At 43.6% G+C, this 26932-nt stretch overlaps 1 protein-coding gene across 13 annotated transcripts in view; it reads left to right on the top strand.

Moving 5' to 3' along the window:
* Positions 1-26932, top strand: part of NPAS3 (neuronal PAS domain protein 3) — an 885376-nt gene that overhangs the window by 845262 nt on the left and 13182 nt on the right. For all 13 annotated transcript variants that reach the window (XM_077323058.1, XM_077323057.1, XM_077323059.1 and 10 more), the window contains one exon: positions 975-1081. In XM_077323058.1, the coding sequence (XP_077179173.1) occupies positions 975-1081 (107 nt within the window). The remainder of the gene's footprint in view (positions 1-974; positions 1082-26932) is intronic.

Consider the following 26932-nt stretch of genomic DNA (forward strand, 5'->3'; position numbering starts at 1 on the left):
ACCACAAAGTCCCAGTTGAAAGAGCCAGGAGTGAAAGCTGAGCTCCCAGCAGAGTAAGACTAAAAAAGATAACACCCCCAGGCATCTGTATGTCTCCGCATTTAAATGATATCGCTTGAAATGCCCGTTTGGACTTTGTGCCAAGAAACTGTTGAAAAGGCTTTTTTCAAATATACCCAATAGAAGACCAATCTGTTGAAATGAAAGGTGTCTCTAATCATTTAGCATAAGCATAGCATGTTCTCATTTTATTATGTAACCTTGAATTATCTTGCTCTTTTAATGAGAAGCTTAGTCTTTTAAGGAATTATGTTCTCTTAGCGACTTTTGTATGAGGAATACGGGCTTGCTGGCTTCTGCATTTATTTGAACGGGGCCGATTTCAGCAATTTTCCTTGTGAAAAACTCAATCTCAGTTTGCTATAATGCCTTGTGTTTGCACACCAGTAATTTCCCCACATGTTTGTTTGAAGACCAATGCAGAATTATGCATTATGGGTAGCTCTGGGGTTTTCCCAATTTTTTTCTACTACAGAAGCACTGTGAAGGTTATGATTCAAAGGAAGTCTAGATGCGGGTGGGACTGTCGTCCCACCAAAGCTCTTTGCACTCTTTTCTCACCAAAGATCACCAGCACCAAGCTACTTGTACTCCCATTGGAGAAATTTACAGGTACTCTTATTTAGCCCATCTTCTCATATTCTGATCTCCTTGAGGCTGCATTTCACGTTTTTCAAATGGCAAAAACAATCACAGAGCTACATGTAATGTGTAGTTGCGCCCTTATGACTTTGTGTGTCTGCAAAATAAGTGGATGCGACAGCAAATGCTGATTATCTACACTATCACTGCAAGATAATACAAAAATGGCTTTACGGGCAGACACATATTTGAGATTAGGACAGAATTCATTTGACTGTTTGTTACTGTATTTTTCCCCTTCTGGATTTATAGGATCTATTTTTGCTTTATAGGATTAGTGATTATATGGATCTGACTCCTGTAGACATCGTAGGGAAGAGATGTTACCACTTCATTCATGCTGAAGATGTGGAAGGGATCAGGCACAGTCACTTAGATTGTAAGTACCCTGGTCCTTGTCAAAAATCACCTGCTCTTGCACTTTAGATTCCTTTTTGGTTTCTTCTGTGACTCATTCAGGTGTAACATGCATACTTTCATCAGTCACTTAAGATTGTCAGTGATTGTTTGACTCTCAGTCTGGTGAATTTGAATCACACTGAATTTGCATTTGTGGTTGCATAGCAGGGAATCTGAGACGTCTGCATGAAAGTTGAACTCAAAAGAATGCCCATCCGGTGATACAAAAGGCATAACTTGAGGAGTATATTGGGAAGCCAAGGGCCCTCAAAAAGGCCTCTGTTACTTCCTGTCTGTTTCACTTGCTGCATTAATTCCGGCACTTGAGATGTTGCTTTCTGTAATCCTACCACTCCATTTGTGGTGGCTGAGTGAGGGGGTCCTAGGCTGGCCATTTTGGTGGTCAGGAGAGCGCAGGGTTCAAATTAACCTTCTTGTTGAGCAACACTGTGAGCAAAAAGACCATTTTGCAAGGAGAAGCCTGGTCTACTCTCTGGGTGATCCTGCAGGTCATCCTTCCACCAGGGTATGTCCTGTAGCTGGATCCAGACTAAATTTTCAATTAGCAGAATAGAACTTCCTTTCCTGCCCTTCCTGCTGAAGCCCAATTATCTCACATGATGATGCAGCTGCAGAAAACCAGGGGATCTGCAGTGGGAAGGGAAACCCCTGGTCATTTAAAGGAGTCTAGCATGTTCTTCTTTTGCAAAGTAAAAGTAAATCATCTATTTAAAATTATTAGTAGGCCTAAAAATACTATTGCCAATGGGTGTGTGTGTGTCCAGATGGTCTCTGAGCCAGTTTGGTGTAGTGGTCTCTGAGCCAGTTTGGTGTAGTGGTTAGGAGTGCGGTCTTCTAATCTGGCATGCCAGGTTCGATTCTGCACTCTCCCACATGCAACCAGCTGGGTGACCTTGGGCTCGCCACGGCACTGATAAAACTGTTCTGACCGGGCAGTGATATCAGGGCTCTCTCAGCCTCACCCACCCCACAGGGTGTCTGTTGTGGGGAGAGGAATGGGAAGGCGACTGTAAGCCGCTTTGAGCCTACTTCGGGTAGGGAAAAGCGGCATATAAGAACCAACTCTTCTTCTTCTTCTTCTTCTTCTCTATTTAATTCCTGCCTACCCTTTTAAAAAGGCTCTGAATAGTTTCCATAAGTCAACCAAAAGTCTTATCTTGCTCTCCTCTTAGTTTCCAGCCGTTGCCAAATACAGTGCTATTATGATTCCCATTCCAACTGCCTCTGAACCTCAAGCCTTGGTTCTTGGTAGGGCTGTAAGCATTTCATAAGTAATCTTTAGGTGATTAACAAGTATAGAACAATTCTATATTGAATGGCAAATTCAAAATGGTGGTGGTTATTAAAACTGTATATGTTCATTGTAGAAGGCCATTTTTGTTTCAGGGGTGTTTTTTATAGGGAATATAAAGGAAACTGTTACAGATAAACTTCTAACAATAAGTTATAGCTTTTGTTCATTGAACTGTATGTTATCTCACAATTGGATATACCAGAAAGATATAAATTAAAGCACTAAGTAAAACTGTAGAATTGTTTCAGTATTAATTCTTTGCTGTTTTAATGTGAGTGTCCTGCATAGTGCAGGGGGTTGGACTAGATCAGCGGTCCCCAACCCCCAGTCTGCGAACCCATACCAGTCTGTAGATCAGTCAGTACCAGGCCGTAGCTCTGTCTAAGAAGTTAGACACTTCAGCCCACCAACATCAACCCAACTTTGCAGAAGTCCAGGTCACAAAGCTCCCCTTCTCCATTCCCGCTCTGATTAGGACTCCCTCATCTCATGTCCAGGAGCGCCTTATTCCCAGGGCAGCCCACACAACTCCATGGCAACGAGGTTCCTGCCCGCTGCCTTCTGCAACCACTGTGAAAAGAAACAGAGGCCAGCTTGCTCCCCTGTCCTGCTTGTCCATTTGCCCAATCAGAGGAGTGTAGCGGCCGCCAGCTAAGCCCGCCCCTCTGGTGCCATCCAATGATGGCTGGTGAGGGGTGGCCTCTGCACACCGAGCCTGAGCCAAGCGATGTGGGCCGCGCTTAGCCGCTACCTCTTTCGTCGTTGCCACCACCATGATGCGAGAAGGAGGCGGAGGAGGAAAAGAAGGAGGAAAAGAAGAAGAAGGCGGGGGGCAGTTCTCCCATCTGGCCCATGGCAGGAAATAAAGAGCCAGCCAGGCAGCGGAGAGATGGGGATGCTGCAGCTACAGATACAGGGAAGGGGGGAACAGGGGAAGGGGCAGCCAGCCAGCTGACTGGCCCCCTCCCTGCGCAGGCCCTCTGGGAGGGGGGAGGGTGGTCGTGGCCTGGGGGAAGCAGCTTTTGGACTAGAGGAGGCAGAGGTAGGTAGCCAAAGGTGGGTGGGGGTCTTCCCAAGCAGTTCCTCTGGAGCAGGAATGGGAGATTATTATGGTAGGAGGAGGAAGCGGGCCTGACTGTCTTCAAGGTCAGGGGTGGAGGGGGCGGGGAAGAGATTTCCTCCCCCGTGGGGGTGAGGGGCAGATGTTAGGACTCGGGGTGTCCTGGGATATGGCGCTTGGGGGAGGGCATGGAGGGTGGACAGGGACTGGTCAGGGGCTGATGGCCAAATTAGGAGAGAGGGGGAGGAAAAGGAAGGGGGCAGTGAGAAATGTCTAAAACTAAAACCTCACTCCTCTCTCACGCAGCACCTCTGGGGGGGGTACTAGGGGTGCCTGTCCTATCAGATGGAACATCAATGTATGTGTGAGTGGGTAGGTTGAGGGGTCACCAGATCTCCCATGCTCTGGCCTCAACCAAAGACCTGGTGGACGAGCTCTGTCTTGCAGGCCCTGAGGAACCATGAAAGCACCTGCAGAGCTCTCAGCTCATCAGGAAACTCATTCCACCATGTCGGGCCAGGACTGAGAAGGCACTAGCCCTGGTTGAGGTGAACCTTCCTGGGGCCAGGAACTACCAACAGTTTAGTACCCACAGAGTACAAGGCCCTGCAAGGAGTAAAAGGCACTAGTTGGTCCCTCAGATATGAGGGCCCAAGACCGCGAAGGGCCTTGAATCATAGAATCATAGCATCTTTCACCCAATACTGAAAGAACCAACCCCCAATGTTACTATTAATTGTTATTTATATTATAATGTGCTTTTGCAATGTTTTGATGCCTTATTTGAAAGTTGATGTTACATATTGTTGTTACTATATATCGTTCCATGTAATTTGTATTGTATAATGTTCAATGTAAACCACCCAGAGCTGCAAAGAAATGGGCGGTAGAGAAATCTAAATAAATAAATAAATAGAATAATAGAATAATAGAGTGGGAAGGTACCTCATGGGTCATCTAGTCCAACCCCCTGCACTATGCAGGACATTCACATCCCAATCGCTCATCTACTGTAACCTGCCACCCCTTTGCCTTCACAGAATCAGCCTTGAAGGTTAACACCATAACCTTGAACTTGATCCAGGCCACAACTGGCAACCAATGCAGGCTGGATATGGGTCCTCTACCCCCCCCCCGGGCCTCAATAAAATTGTCAAGCATTGACCAGTCCCCGGTGATAAAAAAGTTGGGGACCACTGGACTAGATGACCCATGATGTCCCTTTCAACTCTATGATTCTAATGTGTTGATAGACCCATTCTTCATGAATTTGTCCACTAGTGACTGTCAGACTATTCTGTGGTAAATGAATTCCAAAAATTGATCATGTGTCTCATGAAAAAGTACTTCCTTTGCTGTGTGATGTAATGCTGCCAATCAACTTTATTTGTACTACTGAATCGCAGGAAGAGTTCTATTCAGTATATCTACACCACTGATAATTTTATAAAGTGGGGACCTGCAAGAAACTTGCAAGGTGACTACCCCATTCCTCCCCACACCTTTGCTTCCTCCTCTCTCCCTCTCTCACACTCTTTTCCCCTTCTGCTACCCTTTTGCTTACTGGTCTCTCTGTCTTCTCCATGCATGTCCCCTCTCTTTTTCCGGCTCCTCAGATCATCACTCAGTCTCTCTCTTTCAGACCCCCACTGCATCAGTCTTTCTTCCCACACACACTTCATCCCTATTTCTTTCTATCTCCATCACTCTCAGCCTCCTGCCTGCTTTCTTTCACAGCAGAAGTGGTGGCAGGATTGCCAGTCACCCCCTGCTCCCCCCCCTCCACAGCAGCAGAGGTGGCCACAGCTCTCCAGAAATCACAACAAATCTCCCCGCTACAGAGATCAATTTCTTGTAGGGTTGCCAGCTCTAGGTGAGGAAATCCCTAGAGATTTTGTGGTGGAGCCTTGGGTCCTTGAGGCTTGGGGAAGAAAGCAGCCATTTTCTCAGGGGGAATTTTCTCTCTTATCTGGACAGCATCTGTAATCCCAGGTGATCTCCAGCCCTCACCTGGAGGTAGTTCTTGTGGAGGAAACGGCTGGTTTGGAGAGTGGAGTCTATATCTGTACCTGTCTGATGTCACTCCTCTCCGCAATCCCCCCCCCTTTCCGGGCTTCACTATACAAATGTCCAGGAATTTTCCAACCATGAGTTGGCAGTCCCATCCTTTTCCCTTCCAGTAGCCAGCCTAACTTTATCTGCCCATTGCTTCAACTTTCCACCTTTACCCTCTCCTCTGCAACCTCTGCCTAAGAAAACGTCCCTCTTTCTTCACAGTGGGAACCAAAGCAGCTTACATTATTCTCTCTTGTATTTAATCTGGACAAGAATCCTGTGTAGTAGGTTAGGCTAAAACTATGTGACTAGTCAGCTTTCACAGCAAGGCCCAAACCTGGGTTTTGAAGACCCTACTATGAAGTTCTAACTGCTGCACCATGTTGGTGTTCATTGGGTGACTGCTGTTGAAGAGTAGCAAGCAGCCAGGACTCACTGAACAATGCAAGTCTGGTGGTATCAAGTCACATAGAGGGTGCTGTCAGGCCTTGAGTTGTCATGTTCCTGGCAGGACCTAGAGATTCCCTAGAATTACAACTGAACTATAGGCAACAGATCTGTCACCCGGGCGAAAATGGCTGCTTTGGAGGGTGGACTCTAGTATATTCGGCCGAGGCCTCTCCATTACCCAAACCACGCCCTCCTCCACAACAAAATCTTTAGAAACTTTCCAACCTGGGGTTGGCAACCTTTGTCAGGCTCCAAGAATCCCTCCCTCAAAGGCCAAACTATGCTTGAAGAGGGCCCTCCCCCCTGCCGTCATTTACTGACAGAGCCAAGCTTGACATACTGTGGCTACAGCTGCTGAGAGAATTGTTTTTTTTTAAAGCCACAGGCACTCAAGAATTTTTTAAAGACACAGGCACTCATATTGGTTTGTTAACGCTGCCCAGTGTATATTTTTTAGATTTCACATTTTTCTGCAAAGCTGTGACTTTTTTGTAGAAAGATCTGCCTTGCCCATTTACAGCTCCAGTCATTGGATTTAAGTATCCAAAGATATCCTGACTTTGCTATTAGAATATAAGATCTCACACATTTCTTCTGTTCTGTTTCTAAGCCACTGGCATAACAGATGCTGGAAGATCCATGAACATTTCTTATCATGAATTTAAAAGGATGATAGTAGACAGTTTGGGTCAGAACCCCACTATGAGGAGAGAGAGGGAGTTTAACCCTTTTCCCCAAGAGAATTGAAATTTCTCCCCTCTAATCACATACTCCTGTATTAGCTTTGGAAGGGAAGAAGACAGGCACTCTGTCTTTTCCTGTGTTATTTCTTTCTCAGGGCCACTAATAGCGATGGGTGAAATGCATTAGTTCAGCAAAATTGTAAGAGAGAAAGGGTTAAGCTCCCTCTGTCCACATAGTGTAGCCCAATCTTAATTAGGGGGCTGAATCACTGCTACTGTGTTCAAGTGATATTGTGCTTGAGGGAAAAACTCATTTGCAACAGTTCATTGTATTGGTGAAGTCCAGCAGACTTTTCTCTACTCAAGGGATCTTTTTTCATCTGTGGTGGATTACACTTCTTACAGAACAGGACCAAATGATGCAATACACTCTTTATTGTTCATGGCACACTTTATGTTCCTACAGCATACCTCCTATAGCATACCTAGCTTTTATTCAAACTACTAGATTAATAAAAGTAATCAATCTTAGTAGCTGATGTCCACAGACTTCAAGTCTTTGTTTGTCAGACCAAGGTAGAGTCTACTGATCATTAGAGTGGTATAGGCTTATCATTGGTCTCAGAGTGCTTTGCCTTTAATCTTTATTTTTTCTCCTTTTTGCCATCCTAACCATTGGTGGCTCTAATATTTGTGAAAAGCCCCTATAGGTGGAGCGCTGTCTAGGACGCATCCGGGTGTCCAGCCTGTGTTTCTACCTGCACAGGCCAATCCGGGTACCTAGCAAAGCTGGACACACCTGGATTGGGCCAGCTTCTGGAGCGCCCACCTCCAGAAGCCACCTGTGAGGCACTCAGCCAGTCAAAGAGGGCGCTTCCGCAATGCCCTGCCTTGGCCACCAATTGACCCGGCAGCCAGTGGCTGTGGTGGGCCAACTGGCTGTGGAGCCATCGGCCCAGCTGCCAGCACAACGACCACCTCAAGCGCCGTGCATCAGGCTGGTCAGCTGCGGAGCCATCGACGCAGCCACAAAAGGGAACGGCAGGTAGGGCAGTGGTGGAGCCCTCATGGGGCGCCCATTGCTAGCGCCCGTTGCATTCCAGGATTCAACGGGCTTTCAGAGTAGTCTTCACATATGTCGATTACATGGAAAATGTATATTGGCACACACTTAAAATAGAAGAGCACAACTGAACACATTCTGAACATATTAGTCACAGAGATGGTGTTGTTTTCTGACTCTTTGTACCCAACATAGCCTCAATGAACTTTTACCCCCTACTTTGGGGGTTCCATGCCATTATGGTCTCTATTTGCTCTGACCCCACAAGATTTCATGTGCTTCTCATGATGCTTGGTAGTCTGATGTGACTGCCTTTCCTGTTAGCACTGGTTCACGCATTACAACTGCTTTACAATGTCTTTGGGCCCTTCAACTTATTCAGCCTTTCTTCACAGATACACCATCTCTGTCATTCTAAAGTTGGTCACAATTTAGTAACTTCTTCAGCTGAATGTTAAACTGATTGGAACTGTACACAGTATTGCAAATGTGACCGCCACAATTTTCCATAACAATCTTTCACTTCCGATCAATTCCTGTCACCAAATTTGTCTCTTTTTTTGTTGTTGTCATGGCACTAAGCAAATGTTTTCGCTTTTCTGTTCTTACAGGATCCTGACTTTTACAGTTAATTGTCCTGCAACAGCATGAAACTGATTTCAATATCTGTCTTATAAGCAGGGGATCTACAAGGATCCATTTTCCCTTTCCCCCAACTATTTCCTCATTCCTTCTCTGAAAGTCCCAGTTGCCTCTCCTGTTTTCCTCATTCCTTCTTTCCTTCCCACCCAGCATCCAATGTGCTTTTATCTGCCCCACTGTCTTCAGCTTTCCTTTCTTCCATCTCCCTGGCAGGCTCTGCCTAGGTGAACTATGTTCCAATTGTTAACTATCTAACAAGGAGCCTTCTTCCAGAGGAAGAGCCACAAGTTAAAGGAAGGCTGTTCAATTTCCTCCATGGAGTAATAGGATAGGGGTAGGATCTATCCCAATGGATGAAAGGCATGTGGGATCTTGACCAAGATCATTTTTTACTTACCAAGTCCAGCATCACATTTAACCAGGCACTTGTGTTCCATCCTCATTTCTGGTAAAGAAGAAAAATGTGTTGTGCAGTCCTAGCAGCAGGATAACTGAGCTGCAATTATCCACTGTAGCCTGAATGGAACTTCTCTGGAGAAACTCATTTGAGAATCGGGGCATCTGTAGCCTCTCCTATGTTCGTATTTTCTATGCCAATAACAATGAGAGGCAGAAAAGTAATTAAGTTACTTTCTCTGACTTTAATATATAAAAAGTCCTCTGGAAAAGGCATTGTTTTCATATAACAATGCTGCTACATTCTGATTTAGCAAGTCCATTTGCTGCTTCAAAAAAGGATATGTGTCACATAATGTAGAAGCATATGTCTCCTCAATTAATTGAAAAAAATTAATGATGTTCACTGAACAGTAACATCAAGTACTTTCTGGCGAGGAGCTCAGCAGGATGTGGAAGGGAGTCAAGACCTCTGGAGGATGTCATGAATATATTGCTGGACAAAAATTGGACAAAGTACCAGGATTTTCAAAGTGGATATATTGCTTGTGGAATAATGTCACTAGTATTGTGTGGCTACAGATATAATATGTGCCTTTTTTCATTTTGGAATCTTAATTGAGGTCTAAATTCATAAACCTGACACTGACAAAGAGGATACTTGTCAGCCTCAGCTATTACTTGGAGAACAGCATCCTATTTCTTCAAGACTTGATTTACAGCTATAAGAAACACAATCCCATAGGAACAGTAAGCAAGGTCAGTTCATTTCCCATAAAGCAAAGGTCTCTGATGGAGACATTTGGTAGCATTCTCTCTTATATAATCTGTACTTGGTTTCCAGTCGCTGAAGCGATCCAGATTTTCTGAAAACAAACCTGCTGCACCATTATTTTATTCATCACTTCCTATTTTCAAGCACACTTGCTTGTCAATATAGAACATTTTCTTGCAGATTTTCCTCAGTTACACATGCATGGCTGCTTTTGTGTACATTCACTTAGAAATTCCTATCTACATATTTCATATTACTTTGCAGTTCAGTTTCTCAGCTACAAATAAACTCAGACTTTCACATTCTACATATCAATTATAATTTTTTTCTTTTAATAACCTTAAGCGCATAAAGAAAACAGATAGAATGAACTGATAATTCCTGACAGTAGAAACATACTTCACAAGTTTTGCTATCATGCTGTGGGATAACTTCACAATGTCAAGTAGCACACAATTAGTAAAACTGTAGGGGGAAAAAAGAAAGTGTTTTGATCCTGAGGAATTTTGATCCTAATCAGATCAAAATTTCAATGGTCTTGTAGTGCTTAATATCTTCAATCATGAAAGAAATCAAACTGATTCCAATGTCAGGCGTTTGCATTCTGTGATGGCTGTGAAATGCTAAAATATACAAATGAATGTCACTGTTGTACAAGCTTATCATAATCACTAATGAGAGAGATTGACTTTAAATTAGTGATAGCAGGTCTCATGTTTCAGTGATTTTTGAGCAAGCCAAGTTGTAAGCCCAGCAATAAAGAAAACATATTTTAAAATATAAGGACTGGCAATGGTAGCAAACTGCTATGGGGACCTTCATAACTGTAGCATAGCATAGGCAGCCATTGGTAAGATGAAGACCTGGAAACTTAGTAAAAGCCATAGGGAAATGCAATAATAGATGTCAATATATTTAGTTATTTAGTTAAAGCATGTATGTTCCACCTCTCCTTAAATGCAAGACTGGTAAGAATGTAACTTGTGGGTTTAAAAAAAATACACCAAAATTATAAACCAAGTTGAAAACAAGGATTAAAAACACAGAGAGATTCAAAATAATTGCATACATTAAAAGTCAACTTACAGATTGAAACCACAGCCAAATCTGCCTTAGCATGTTTGTCCTCCAAAAAACACCTTCTTAAAATATCTGTAATATAAATAAAATGGGAAAGGGGTAGTGGGAGGAATTGGGACTCATCACATACCTGACTGGCCATCCGTTCAATAAATGGCCAGTCATGTAGGCTGTCCCACCCCAGCCGCATCCTCCTCACTGCTAGCCTGCTCTGCTCACTGTGAGAGATAAGGCAGCCAGGAAGCATGAGGGGGGAGGGCCTGAGACTGCAGTTGGTGGCCTCCAGAAGGTCACCCAGCTGGCGACCAGGGCCTGGAAGGGAAGGGGAACGAGCCCTGGCCTCGCTGGTATGGGGGGCAGGGAAGGCCAGGACCCCTGCCAGCACTCCCCCTTGCCCTCAAAAAGCATGCCACAGCTTATCCAGGTCTTGGCAGTCCTGGGTGGGGAGGAAGGAGGAAGGGAGTCCACACCAGTGCTCCCTCCTGCCCCCAAATGGCCCACTGTGGCATCTCCATGCCTCAGCGGGCCTGTCTGGGGTGGGAGGGGAGGGAGGAAAAGAGTTGCTGCCAGCACTCCTCCCAGCGCCCATTGTATTTTTAATTACAATGGGCTTTTTTGTAGTAGTAGTGTTCAACTGCTATCATTTGTTATTATTTAAAACTAAAACACTTTCCAGTTACCCCCACATACTAGAATGAAGATATAATTAGTATATTGAACTAGGGTTTTATTAACATTAACATTAAAAACCTATTTGATTGCACTCCCCTTTTCAGGGGAAGGCAGTCTTCTTGTCTACCAGCAATTAGTCACGCTCACTCCGGCTCAAAACCTCACATTGCAGTATTGTGGGGTCTTTTACCCAGAGATTTTGCCAAGAGAACTCAGTCTCATTATTTTCTCCAGGGCTGATCATCATTATGATTTCAATTATGCTGCCCAGCCACAAGGGACCAATTCCTTACCTATTCCTGCTTGCTCATGAGAGGCTTACTTGAGTAAACTTCCATCATCCTTAGATGCTAGCTTACCTTATGTTTTTGACCAAAGCCTTGGTTATGGCTTAACCAGCCAATAACATGATGACCTCTAGTTGTGCTAGTCCTTCTTCACCAGCCATGTGAAGTGGGGGAAGGAACGAAGACCTCTTTCAGTGTCAACCTGAAAGGGACACCCAAGATGTCTTTGCACCTTCAAGGTCTTGTCAGGAATCAGGCTGAGCCCAGCCTGTGGAGCCTCCGGTGAAAGCGCATTCGAAATCCAACAGCCGGTTGCAAATTTCAAAAGTAGCTTTATTAGGCAAAGTCCACAGTACGCTTAAGCATGCCAAGATCTTCCTAAGCAAAGATCTTGATAATAACAAAGTACAGGGGGAACAAGCGGGGTAGTTATAGGGCTCACTAGGTAGGGGAGGGGGGGCGAAGATATTTCGGCGGGAGAGCAGAAAGGTGGCAAGAGAAAGCCGGTTCCCAAGCGGCCAGATGGCCAGGAGCCTTATCAAGCGGTTGGCACTTTGTTGAGACTTTCGGCTGTCTCCGCAAGGACACTTACAGTAAGATTGATACATTCGGATGGAGCCTCTCCTGCTGGGAAAGGAAGGGAGTGAAGTTCTCAAAGGACAGGTTTATTGCATTATGGCCTTGGCCAGAGCTGGCCGGAGGGGGCATGGAAGTGTGAGAATATGCAGGGACGGATGGAGCCAGGATGGCATGAATCGGGGTTCATGACAGGTCTCTTCTGAGTGGTGGCACATCATGAGTCACCCAGCCTCCTTATGTGCAGTAGAGTTTCATGCATCATTCCTGAAAGATGTAGGGCAAAGCGCACACTCTACCCCATTCTGGCAGGGTTTGGTATATTTATAGATTAGGGACTGAGATACGGGAGAAAAGTATAAACAGAAGTCTCTTGGTATCAACTCAACCTAATTAAATTCATTCCTTGTGATCTCTTCACTATGCTGTTATATTAGACTGAGGAAAAAACAGACAAATGCCAGGGCCCTGTAGAGGAAGGAAGGAGACCTGCATGGCTCTGTCCACCTGCCAGAACTTCAACAGTTACAGTGACTCTCAACTGCTTTGTCTGTCAGCAGAACTTCTGTCTTAAATACCAGGCCTTCCTGACAGGTTGTTTTGTGTAGAACTTTCTCAATATTCAAAGATATCAGATGGAAGTATTCTCATTTCACTTCCTTGATCTAATTTCAAAAATTCTATCTCCTTGCAAAGGGATTATCTGAAGTAAAGTTCTGTTAAATAACATCTGGCATAATGAGACTGTGAAACATGATCAGTCAGTTAAACCATGCATGCAACTTGGTTTACTTTAGGATTTTCTTAGAAGTAAGCTCCATTGATTTCACTGCTGCTCAGATCACAGTTTACAGCAGCCTTTCTTTACCTTTTTTACTGTTGAGAAATGCTTTCAGGCTTCAAGAGGTGCTGTCAGCAGGCCACACCTTCTTGCTGCACCTCCAGAAGTCACATTACCAGAAGTGACATCACCCAGAAACGCCCACTGGATGTGACATCATGCTCTGTTGCCCACCACCACCACTCCCAACACTAGAAACTGTCCACTGGGCCAGGAACAGGGCTAGGAAAGGTCTCTCTTACTCCATTGCCCCTCTCCATCCCCAATGCCAGGCTACTCTGTCTGGGATGGCCTCCCTGGCTTTGGCACTTGCCTGCCTGTCTGCCCCCTTTGCCAAACTCCAGGCACGCTGGCAAAAAAGCTCCTGCATATGGCTCAGTTGGCTGTTGCAGTCACAGAGCTCAGCTGGGCTCACTCATGAGTGGCAGCCTGCAGCCTGGAGGAAAAAGTACAAATCAGGCTGTGGGGGCAGGGATCTGTGCCCCCTTTCTCACACATTGCAAAGAGTTTCCCCTGTTTTCATGGCAAAACCTGCAGTGATGGTCCCCATCCACCCACATAAAACTGAAAACTTGGGATAACATTCTCACCTCCATTCCATTCATGATTACTGATATTCCACACTGTGTTCGTAAATATAAATTTTTTACCCGGTTGAAATAAAGATGGGAAAAGTAATGTTAGTGCTGGAAATTAAAGTAGAAGATAGAGTAATTACAAAGGAAGGAGCACAGATAATGAAAGGAATACTGAGAAAGAAGAGGGTAGACTAAGGCCTAATAGAAAGAAACTTGATGTTGGCAAAGCCAAATGACCTTCTTGTGTGATTTGCATGGGCTTGGTGTCCCGTTTGAACTTTGCTGCAACCTATACAAAGCAGCTATGACTCTCAGTTGGCATGCCAAAGGCCTGTAATCCTTGCAGATATTGCACTGGTGGAATTAATACTGTGCAGAGGTTGCAACACAGCTGAAGTGAGCCACAGAACCTGTGCTAAATTGTGGAAGCATCACAGTCAAATCAAGTACAAGACTGTCAGGAAAGAAGGACATGGTATAAGGGAAGGGGAGAGAGACCATGGGTCAAGAGAGGGGAGGCAACAGATAACAAAGAAGGACATGACAAGGCAGTAAAGATCTGGTATGAGATGGAGGGTGACAAATTAACAATTTATTTCTTTCCATCGCCAGTTCTTGCTTGAGCGTCTCTTTTCAAAGTTCTGTCTAAGGCTATGGGCATACCCAAAGTCGTCAAAATGTTAAAATCAAGAGCAGGACTGATAATAGGCTGCAGGAGATTAAAGCAATCACCTTGGAACATGTTGTTGGGGGATGGGGGGATGCTGCTGACCTTCGTCCAGCTGGCAGGATATCATTTGTCTCTCTCAGACCTATTCCGCAGCACTGGTGTCATGCTGAGCTGCTGCTGGGTGCTTGGGATGGGGCAGTTTGCTCCACCACTTCCTGGGTCCAGACTGGAGCATTTTCCGTGCCTGACCCAGTCCACCTGAATCGTGCCTCCAGACAAGGCAGAGAGGTTTTGCCACGCTGGTGGTGGTGTGGGGCATTTCTTAAATTTTCAAAAAAGTGGGATGCGATCCCACCGTCTATTTTAAAAAATGAAATTCCCCAGGCTGTCTCATGGCACTGCACTGCACTGCAGAGCCAACAGGGGTATTTTTTGTTCCTTCTGGGTTGCCATGGTCAGGGACGGAACTGGGCCTGGATGGCCCAACTCTTCCCCTACCACATGGGCCTGTCCTGACATAGGCCCTGTTGGTGCCCAGGACAAAAAAGGGAACACGGATATATCTGCATACCCTCGCCACAGGGCTACGAAGGGCCTGAGTTGGGACAGGCCTGGGATAGGTCCATGCTGGCACCAACATCATCTGGAAGCAAGCATTAGCCTAAAAACCAGATGTTCACCAGTCCCAGCCAAATTCCACATGTGGAAAAGGACTCAGCTGTACTGGACAGCCTTGCCTGCCTGCCTTCCTCCAGTGTTAGTAGTGGTATTCTCTTGCTTGTGTAATAGGTTTTATTGTATCTGTGGTGCACTGTGGTGAAGCCTTATAATGTATGCCTAGCATACTACTTGTATTGAGGTGTTACTTTACAATATGGGAGAGTATGAAAGGTTGCATCCAGATACCTTCAAAGTGAAGGAGCTCATCTCTTCTGCTTTCCCTTTTCTCCAGCTGCCAGACCCCTCTGCCCAGTCAGCTGGGAGTGGTGGAGATATACCAGTACATATGGAGGCTTAGGCCAGTGATGTTTTGGCATCACTTCTGGTGCACTCTGGAAGCAACATCAGCATGACATTGGCTATGCTGGACACTCTGGAATCTGGGTATTTGCCCGAATATTAGAGCACCCTGCATCACTGGCGACATACTGATATCAGTTGGCAAGAGGCAACTCTAGTATGCTCCTTTCAAAGACTCAGATCAGAATTCTGAACAATATGAAATGGGTTACAGAGAGATGCCTCGGTGGGCCAGACCAAGCAGCTTTTATCAGATTTCAGAAGTTAAGAAAAGTTGGCCCTGGTTAGTACTTGGATGAATGACCTCCAAGAAAGTCCAGCGTTGCTGTGCAGAGGCAGGCAATGGCAAACTATCTCTGAATGTCCCTTGCTTTGAAAACTCTGTAGGGTTGCCACCAACAATGCAGTAGGCTGCAGTAAAAGGAGGGAACTAGCTAATGTCCTCCCTGTCACACAAGAGGAGCAAACAGCATTCTGCTGGATCAAGTGAAGGAGAGATATTTGGCCTGATTCACCTTTCTCCCCACACCCAAGGGGGCAGAAGCAAAGGCTAGGGAGAACCACTTCTAGAAATGCCTTCTTTTGATTACATTGGGGATCCAGTTCCTTTTTCTAACATCTTGATCAATGCATCAATAAATAAAAAAAAATTATCTTTAAACAGCCCCGTGGCGCGGAGCGCCACGGACTGAATAAAGCAGTAAGGGCACTGTGGGAGGAGTTAGGGCGGGCCCGGTCCGGAGCGGCTTCGCGGCATCGTAGACGCCGCAAGGCCGCTCCGGCGGCCGGGAGAAGGCTTGGGAAAGCCTCGGGCTGGGGGTGGGCCTGGCCACCTTCTCTCGGCCAGCGGAGCGGCTTCGCGGCGTCTACAACTCCGCGAGGCCGCTCCGTCGGCCGAGAGAAGGCTAGGAAGAGCCTCGGGGGGCGGGTGGGCCTGGCCGCCTTCTCTCGGCCGGCGGAGCGGCTTCCACCGGCCGAGAGAAGGCTTGGAAGAGCCCCGGGGCGTGGGTGGGCCTGGCTGCCTTCTCTCGGCCGCTCCACCAGCCGGGAGAAGGCTTCGGAGAGCCGCAGCCGAGGAGCCCCCGCCGCCGCCACCCGCCGCCGCCCGCCGCCGCTCGCCGCCCTGCCTCAGGCCGCCGAAACTCCAGGACTCCTGCCACTCGCCAGCGGCTCGCAAGCCGCTCCAGGTACTCCCCCACCCCCCATACCCACTCTCACTGCTAGCACCCATTGCATTTCAAAGGGCAATGGGCTTTTTTACTAGTAAGAATATAAATTAAAGAGTTTCCACCCTCACACCATTGCATCCAGAATAGTCCAATTTATTAAAGTGGAAATAGAATAATTGAAGCCCAGAACTGTGGACTAAATGTGAAACACTTGAGCAGTGCTTAGGTTGAGAAGTACTGCCTTTATAAGCTCTTAAATGCTCAAAGTGCTTAACCCATAATATTGTAATCCTTCAAAGAGCTTTGTAAATTTGATCAATATTAGTACCTCAAGCAGGTCTGGAATAAACAAATGATCCCTCTATTGCAGTTGGGGGCCGGCTTTCCTAAGCAAGTTCAGTTCACAACAGAGGCAAAATACAACCAAGGATGTTCTGATACACTGCTAGACCACTACATCACATGAAGCATAGAGGCAGAATTCTTTTTGGATGTCATCATCCATCTTCATGCAAAGAATTCTGAGCTGAGATCCAGAAGCTCTATGTAACCTTTCTGGGTAGAAGGAGCTGAAATGGCTTTTACGTAGTCGATTGATAAAAGAGTAAAACTGATAATGCCTTTGAGATCATAATTGTTTATATAAAGCAGAACATAAGTTTGCTGAATCTTACTCATACCTTTTTTAATGCAGTAAACTGATCTGCAAATATGTACTGTTTAAAGTTTCTAGCTCACTAATTGCAAAATCTGTAGAAGTCCCTGTAACATCAAAGACTCAGTTGTTTCTGGGATCTGTTATAAACGAAATACAGTCTCTGTTTCAAGCAAATAAGGCACTTAATGTACTCTTTCTGTCTGTGATACTATTTCCCCCATGGGTTTTGAAAATGACCTTCCTGTAAGCATGAAGGACTATAACTTTTCAGATAAAGAAACTTGTTCTTGTTTCAAGTCAATGCCAGGTTTATTCCCCCTATAGTCCATAGTTTTCAAAAGCAGAAGAAAAAGTAATCCAGATTTTTTTTTCTTTAAATAAAAAAAAAAAACCCTCCTCCGTTTCCAGAATGAAGTTACCCTGTCAGCTTGCCTTGGGCCTGAGGTGGAGAAGACGAGATTAAAGAGTCAGTATTCCTTTTCATGTCTCGTCTGCCAGTTTTGTGAATGTAAAAAGAGAGCCAGTATTTACAGCTAAGTGTCTGGGTATGGTATTAAATGCAGGACTGCTTCCTCCACTCTCTCTATCTCAATAAATTAACAATATTTCCATAGGAGGACAAATTGAATATCAGCGCTGCTTTCTCATTGATAAAGGCATTTTTGCAGAAGCAGTAAATAGCACAGATGCAGCCTCCACATTTCCCTCGCTATAATGAGGCCCTTTGTGAAGCAGGGAGGACACGAAGTCTTAACTGTAAGCTGATCTCATCATTTCCTATTTATACTTACCTGAATACACACTATACTCTAGCTTTTAAATGTGTTTGTACTTTAGTGAAACGCCCTATTGTAAGCTGTTTCACTTTAAAAGGTGGCTTTTGATATAAGATTTCTTCATCTTCTCTTCAAACTGAATTAAACTACTTCCTTCTTATAAAATACAACTCTTTGTTGAAGCTCTTGGCTTTGATTTCTCAGAACAACATTAAGGGGGGTGGGGAGAGACATGTTCTTTTAAAATGTATTTCTGGAAACAAACTTGTAGGGATCTGCTTTGTTTTCCTCCCAGAATTATGCAGCTGGGAAGAACACAGGGTTTCTCTTTTCTTTTTTTCTGTTCTTGCATGGTATGAAAAAAAAAAATCCAAAACAAAACTGGCATCCCTTTGTGAGAGATGGTTGTTCAGTACCATGATAATATCTTCATATGGGGAGAAATCAGTCACATTTTGAGCATTCTTTGGAAGAGTACTGAATGCCTTTTGCATGCTAACCATGGGGGCCGAGCAAAATAAGTGAGAGCATTGTAAAACAATCCTGTACAGTAAGTAGCAGTTGTTTGGAGGAAAAAGAAATATACAGGTAATTTAACAATCACTTGTTAGAGAAAGTTGGGCTTAGTAATTTTCATTTTATCAAATTAAATGCATTTGGCATTTTCTCTGAGAGCAAGATGTTTTCCCCCAACCCCATTGTGTGCAGTGACCCTGATTTCCTTAAAGTAAAAAAATATTTATGGTCACTATAAAGTCAAACATTTATATGATACACACCATTCATGTTTTTTTTTTGTTTATTTCCCCCCCAAAATCTACTTTGGTCACAAAGGATTCTTCTTCTTTCCTCTGCATGTGTAAATCACACCAATGCAGCCAGCAGTTACTGTGTACTAAGAATAGGAAGCCAAGAGAAGAGGTTATAAGCCTGAACTGTTTAGAATGCATATTTGGGTACCCGTATTAGGAACTTCATTCGTGCCAGTAACAAAATGTTGTTTCTAAAGTAAATATATGCCTGTGGGCTAGTATTTACCTGTCCAGAAACTTCATGGATATGGACAAATTAATACATTAATAGTGCAGTCCTAAGCACAGTTTGTTTATTTATTATTGGAATTTATATACTGCTCCTTGCTGTGAGATCTCGGGGTGACATACACATCAGTGGGGTGGGTGGGAAAAGTACATAGAATATTGGACAGTATGAACAAGAAAATTATTAATGGTTAACACATGGGAAATTTTGAACAACTGAAGGGGTAACAGCACCAATCAGGGACAATTAGATGTCAGGTTGCCTGGTAGAGGGACCGGTTGTGGGAAAGTCCCTGCTGTTGGCCTCATCTGAAAGCCTGGGCTTTGGCTTCATTGGGGAGCTTGTTCCACTAGAAGGCTCTAATTCTGGTCAAGGCCAGATGGACTTCTTTGGAGCTAGGGATCACCAGGTTGTAGGAATGGATAGAGTGAGATGCTCTTCAGGGCATATATGCAGACAGACAGTCCCTGAGGTAGGCAGGATCCTGACCACCTTGGAGGTATTCAGTTGGTAGCCAGTGCAGCTGCTTTAGGATCAGGATAATGTACGCCCTCCATAGGGTTTGGATGAGGATGTGATCAGTTGCATTTTGTAACAATCCCCCCAAAGCGGGGATAAGGGAAGGCCCACATAGAGCAATTTGCAGTAATGCAGTCTAGAGGTGATTGTTGCATGGATCACTGTGATGAGGTGTTTTGGGGCCATATAGGGCACTAACAGTTTAGCTTGGTGGAGATGGACAAATGCCAGCTGTGCTACTCGTGATTTGGGCCTCCATGATTAGGGAAGCATCAAGAATCATGCCCAGGTTCCTGACCATTTGTGCTGTTTTGAGTAGCACCCCGTTCAGGCTGGGAAGTTACGTTTTCTGGTCTGGCTCTTTCCCACCTATCCAGAGGATCTCCATCTTCAAGGGGTTAAATTCTTATGTCTATGCTGGAACCAGTTACACTTTCTGAATCCATTGAAGTCAGTTGGCTTAGAAAGGCATAACTCTGCTTAGGACAAGTGTAAAAAAAAATCATGTTGAAAATCTACTCCCTCCTCATGCCTCTACAACAACCTTCCACTAGCAGATGAAGCTCTGCTTCTACTTAAAATAAAACCCTACTTTTGCTAGAAGGGACTGCTATTAGCTGATGACAGTGTTAAGATACAACCCAGGGTATTTATTTATCCTTTCCTCTATTTGGATTTTGATCCTACTTCTTTCTACTGGCATGGAATAGACCACAAATTTTGAAACTCAGAAAAAAATAAAATCTACTCTAAATAATAAACCGACCAAATGCAAATCTTACTGCAATATTAAAGTTAAGACAAAAGCCTAACCAATAGAAATATTTTATAGCACTTCTGGAACAAGATAGTCTAATTGCATCCAATTGCAAAAAAGCAAGTTCAGTTTTCAGTTAATTCTGGTCTTCTCCACTCATTCTTTGCGTCCATGAATCATACTGGCAGATGACTGACTGACTTCTCTTTAATTCATGGGGTCTGGGTTTAATCATAGAAAAGGTATATAAAACCAGACGTGATGCACACATGAACAATGCATCCAACAGTTATTGGAGTTATGGCATACTAAGGTGACACAATGAGTTCAAGTAGCTCTGAAATGCCAGGATTTCTTAGATGAGACAGATTATCTGGAACTCAGTATGAGCCTGGTTTGGGGGCCAAAGTTACCCTGATACACAGTCTTTATTGGGAGGGAGAAGAAGAGTAAGGTTTGGCTGGTTTTCCTGCATCTCTTAATGGGTTTTGGTGACATCAACCATTGTTTCTAGCTGACCCAGTTTGCTGAGATGGATATTTGTAGCAGTCTATTCCAGTGGTTGCATTCAATATTAGCTAATCAGTATCAGAGAGTAGTACTGAAAGAACATTGCTTAAAAGAAGTTTTAAGGGGCTCTATCTCATCCTTACTCTAGGCTGTTTAAAACCTATAATGAAACCAATTGGAAGAATTATCCAAAGATAAAGGCTGAAAGGTCATCATTGGTGATCACTAGGCTCTGTTTACCCTTTCCAGCAATACCAGTTGGAGGTGTTAAGTACTTGGAAGTAAGAAGAGGTAGCATGAAATCCAACAAATTGAAACTCAATCCCAGATTATTTATTACATTTATATACTTCCCTCCCCTTGCAGCTCAGGGCAGTTTACAGATAACATGAAAACCATATGACAGATACAACATAAGTTCAATAAGTGCATCAATTAACAATATTTATTTATTATTATATTTATATATCGCCCTCCGCTAATGCTCAATGGCAGAGTAACAGTAATAATAATAATATCACTAACAATTGAGCTGCTAACATTTTGGCTATAACCCCGCAGATTAGTCACTGCGGGATTGCCCCATAATGTGCCCCATAATGGGCATATCTGAATGGGAGGGGGTTCTAGGGGCTCAATAAATGTTGTCAATTCAATTGACCTCAGTCAAATGGTTGCCAAAGAGCACATTTTGCAGGCCCAGAAGTATTGTTGATTTATAGAGTTAGTCAAGAATGAAAGATTCCATGAAGTTGCACTTGTCCCATATGTAGAATCACTATTCGAGGATACAGGTAGAGCCATGCTGAAGACCTAGATCACTTCTATAGCATGTAGCATATTTAGCCAATTTCACTTGGTTTACCATCTGTGGCATTTCCTTTATAAGTATGATTTAGTTGTCCATACAATGAACACATCCAGATTAGATTACTGCAATGTATCTGAGTTTGTTTCAGAAGACAGCTTCAGCTGGTACAGAATATGGAAGTAAAATGGATAAGTATAAAGCATATGAAAACAAGTTGCCAATCTTAAAAGACTTACACAGCTTGCCAAGTAGCTTGTAGGCTCAATTCAAAGTTGATTTGTTGACTCTACCGATATTGCCGTGAAATGCAAACCACCTTGTAAATAAATTTGACTGAGAGTGCTGAAAACAAACAAACAAACAAACTTCCCAATTGGGCTTATGGTGCCAAGCATAGCTGTAAAAAGACATTGATAAAGGAATATAACTGCTGTGTGGGGCAATGCAACAGAACTGAAAACTTTGAAGAGGATGTAACTGATGGATTTTAGGATGAGTTAATGGGGACACACTCTCTTGACTTAATCTGTTCAATTGTGTCTAATGGCCTTAGCATCAAGACTGGTAGTAATGGTGGCAAAACTCTAGCCTGGGAACAGTAAGCCATTCTCACTTCATATCGCTACTCATTTTTAACTCAGCTGAGGTATGCTGCCTTTTTATGATTGTCCCAGTAGACTAGACCTTACTACAGAACCCACTATGACTGTTGCCTAGAAAATTATACAAACTCGGCTTCTCCCTGGCTGCATAGCATCAGGCTTCCATGAGGAACTTACTACCAGGTCCTCTGTTAGGATGCATTTGTTACCAAGTTAAGCCAAAACTTCACTACTTAGCTTGGCCAGACTTAAGTGATGTGGCTAAGAATTTCAATGGTAAATACTTCACATTTCTTTGCAACATGCCCTCTTGGGTTCAAGAAAAGGATCTATGACTTCTCTAGCAATGCAAAGGGCGAAAGAAGATCTTGCTTCACTCTGTGTATATACATGTATCTGTGTAGATTCTCTGTGGGCTGTACAAGAGGTATTCACAATTTGTAAAAAAATCCACAAAGAATCAGCAAAAGGGATCCTATTTGTATATGTTTTCTTTTGCTATTTCCTACTGCTCCTCCCCACACCGTAATATAAACAGTGAAGTAACAGCCTGTGTCTGAGCTGAGAATAACAAATATGCCTTAGGTTGTTCTGTTATTAAATAAACAATTTTAAGAATACTATATACATTTGTGCTGCTTGGGAAATTTATTTTTTTTGTGATGCTGCTCAATAAATGCATAAATATTCTACAATTGTGCTGCTGTTGGCTTTGATAAACTAACTGTTTGCAGCTGCATGTTGCTGTGATGCTGTGAGTAGCTTTTCTGTAAGCTGAAGACACTGGAAATGCAAATATCATCTCTATCAACACTCTGGGTTTTGGTTTACATGTCAGTGTTCTGATGTGACTGATTTGCTAAGCCCATCGAAGAGAAGTATTGTTCATATCCAGCCAGATTCAGTTCTAGTGGTTCTTGTAAGATACTGATGATCTGGATCTCATTTTTGTCTGGTTACCATCTAGATGATGTTGCTAGATTAGCTTTGGTTTTCCAAGCAGGAAACCTGTGTTAGGAGATGGAGATAGTATTCTTATTGAGCGTCTGGATTCTGATACAATTAACCTTCTAAATAACTTCTGGTTCAGCTTGGTGATATGTTACTGGGATAAGTTTTGATTGTGTTTTAGTCCTTACAGGAGAGCAAACTTCAAAAGGTGATACTTTGAGACTGCTGCTCCACTCCATGGTCAATTGGCCTCTGAGTTGCCATAATCTTCCATTTTGTCTCCCATGCTTTTTAACATCTATGTGAAACAACTGTGTGAAATCATTGGGATATGGTGTCACAATTAGGTCAACAGGAATATCATTATGTCAACAGCAGGAATCTCTGCTTGCCATTTAATCCTAAGGATGCAGTGTATTTGCTAAGTCATTCTCAAGAGCCAAGTGTTGTCTGGATGAGGGCAAACAAGTTGAAAGTTAATGCAGACAAGTCAGTAGTTCTGTTGGTTGGAGACACACTTATCTGGGAGTAGGTATACATCCTGTGTTGGATAGTTTGTGCCCCTAAAGAAGACAGCATGTATCCAATACTGGTTGGGGTCTCTGGTTCAAGCCCCACATGCATCTAGTTACAAGACAGCCCTGAAAAGAGTTTTGCATCATTGGGTGAGTACAACGTCTCAGCTGTGCCCTTTCCTAGACAGGAATAACAAGGCTACCTGGTTATATTACTATAACACACTTCAAGTGAAGCTCCTTTAGAAAAATACTTAGAAACTATAGCCTGTAGGCTGTTAATAAGGATAAGCCACATGGAATTCATAACAGCAGTTCTGACATAACTTCATAGTCTTTCCCAAACTGGCGGTAGAGAGCATCACCCCCTCCTGTAGTTGAGGATGCGGAGAGCAAATGAGTAGATTACGCCATCGCTGTTGCCATTACTGTAAATTATCGGATTTTATTGTCATTTTATGGTTTTAGGGGACGGGGTTATGTAAGCCGCCTCAAGCCTTCGGGGGGAGGCGGGGTATAATAATAATAATAATAATAATAATAATAATAATAATAATAATAATAATAATAATAATAATAATAATAATTTACATTGCTGGTCTTGACTTTTAAGATGCTTTAAGAACTGCATCTCACATACTTGGATCATCTATTTTACAAGGCCCCTGTTCCATGTTTCTCCATTGTTATAGATGCAGTGGGTGGCTATAGATAGAAACTTTTGGAGTTACAAATTCCATTGTCAGTCCCCTAGTGCTTTAGCTCTGCTAAAAACCACCATTGTTTCAAAGAAATATTGACCTGGGGTTGCTGTGCAGAGGAAGGCAATGCTTCCTCTGTTCCTCCTCTCTTGGCCCATAAATGGGGTGATAAAATGGTACATTCTTTTTAATGAAGGCAATTGCATTGTTCATTATCTTGCTAATTTGCTGCTAGCCAGTTTAGTCTCCTGTTGATCAGGAGAAAAGTGAGTTATACATATCTTTTAAAAAAATCAATATATTTTAATCTTTTGTAAATGATTTTTTGACCCAAGACAAAAAAGTAGGAAATGTAATTTTAAATAAACAGAATAGACACAAGCAAAGTAAACTGCACATTTTTGCCCAGACTCCTTTTCAGTTGTTATACAGGAGTTACAGCAGGGCCTGTGAAGGGCAAGTGGAACAGAAAAAAAAAGACTTATTGGTCTCCTTCCTTCCCAGTGAACTTTTCTGAGAGTTTTAAAAACAACTGTTTCAGAAGATGCAGGGCTTCTGTCCCTTTAAGAGGGTAATATTGATTGATGCCATTTTTGTCATAACCACAACATGACAATGAAAGCAGGGGCACCTCAGAAATTTCAGACCTCGTAGAACTCTTAAAAGAACAGAAGCTGTGTTCCCTTTTGAATATAGTAGCCCTAAAAAGCACTTAGTTACAGTTTGCCTCGGTTTTCCAGCAGTTAACATGAATGACCTCTCTGAAAAATCAGCAGTGCAATGCCGATTTCCTTCATATTCCCCCCCCCCCCAGCAGTACAGAAAGATTATTTGGGTCTGAGAGAAGAGAGGGCGGGGCAGTGATTCACACCTTCCTCTTCTTCATTGCTGCCCCCTGACTCAGGCAGCAGTTCATCTCAATGGATCCTTCAAGCCCAGAGATGATTTTCTAGGAATGAAAAGGAAATACTGTAGGGAAGGAGCAGAAATACAGTAGGGAAGGAGCAGAGGGGAAAATCCATTTGATTTACAAAAGTGGATGCAAACCCGAGGTTCTAGGGAGGCCTAATTCTGAGGGCAATGGTATTTTTGAAGTTCAAATGTGTGCCTAGGACAGAGTTGCTCATATCCCTTTTCCTAAAGATCGAGGATTTTGCATGCCTCCAAACATGTTCTCTTGTTTTGTCATCAACATTTGTTCAAAATCCTTTGCTGTGTAACCATTTTGCTGAGCTGAAGTACTGTAATATACTAGAAGCTTAGAGAGGAACTTGCCGTCCTCCCACCACCACTCCTTCTTCCCAAACCTCAGTCAGAACAATTACCAACTCAGAAGAATTTGCATAAAATTGCTGTCTCGACATGTATGCAACAATGGTTTGACAGAAAAACTGGATGGTAGGTAGATAGTGTTTTCCTACCTTTTTGCTTAACTGTGCAGTTTAGCATTTCATAAATCATAGTGTTCTTTAGACAGGGATACAAAAAGCAAAAAGTCTTTTGATTAGGTATAAATGAAGCAATCCGGTCAACGTTAGCTTGTTTACAAAATACTGTAACCCAAATTGCAAATGTTTGCTGCTGCCACAAAACAGAACTGTATTTTGCAAACTTATTTTCTATTTATTGCCATGTCAAAATACTGAATGTTTGTCGTTTATGACCAAAATAAAAATGTATCTCTACAAAAAGGTTGACTGTGATGCCTTTATATTTATAGTTAAATAAATATACTGACCATCATTAGCCAAGTTAGTCTCCTACATACAGATGTGCTAGATCCCAACATGGGGGAAGAGGCAGGACTAGAAGGGATGCAGGAACATCGCCCTCCAAGCTGCCTCAGAGATGTCAGCCTCCAGGCAGGAACTGAAGATTCACTGGAGTTATAGTTCATCTCCAGGCTACAAAATAAGTTTCCCTGGAGAAAATGGATGCTTTGGAGGGTGGACTGTATGGCACTGTACCCTACTGAGGTCCCTGTCCTCTCCAGGATCCATCCCCAAATCTCTAGAAAATTCCCAACCTGGATCAGGCAACCCTATCCCCCCCCCCAATCCTCTGCCCGTGGCCGGGGGGGGACCTGGCAATCAAAGCCTCAGACCAAGTGAGGGGGATGTATATTGACAACAGAGAGCAGTTAGAGGCTAGTACCTAGTAAAGTACAATTGCTAGGAAACAACCAGTGGCTCTCATTTATCTCTATGTAGCCTGGAGCTCAGATGAGGAGACATTAAAGAACACACACCTTCACCTAGCCCTGTTCTCTCACTAACGTTACTAATCCCCAAAGCTATTTGTGGGGCAGCCCCTTGCAGCTGAATGAACCTGGGAGACAATTGGTCTCAGAGGATGAGCATTTCCAGTGGCTAATTCCAGCCTAACACAAGGTGCTTCACCCATTCCTTCACACATAATATCAGCATTAAAGCAAATATCTGAAAGGAGGTGAGCAAGCTCATACATGGCATCTTTTGGTCTTGGAGCTGTTGTGCGGTTGATTATCCAATAGTGCAACTCATCTGTTCAAGCCAGCTCTTCCTTGACCCTGCAGAGAAGTAGTTTGAAGAGGCAGCTGTCCCGAGAACCAAGTTTGGGGAGAATCTCCCCAGCCCTTCTGCTTGAACCAAGCTCGATCATGCAGCTGTGGGAGATGCA

This window comes from Paroedura picta, chromosome 2, assembly GCF_049243985.1.
Source record: "Paroedura picta isolate Pp20150507F chromosome 2, Ppicta_v3.0, whole genome shotgun sequence".
Classification (NCBI taxonomy): Eukaryota; Metazoa; Chordata; class Lepidosauria; order Squamata; family Gekkonidae; genus Paroedura; species Paroedura picta.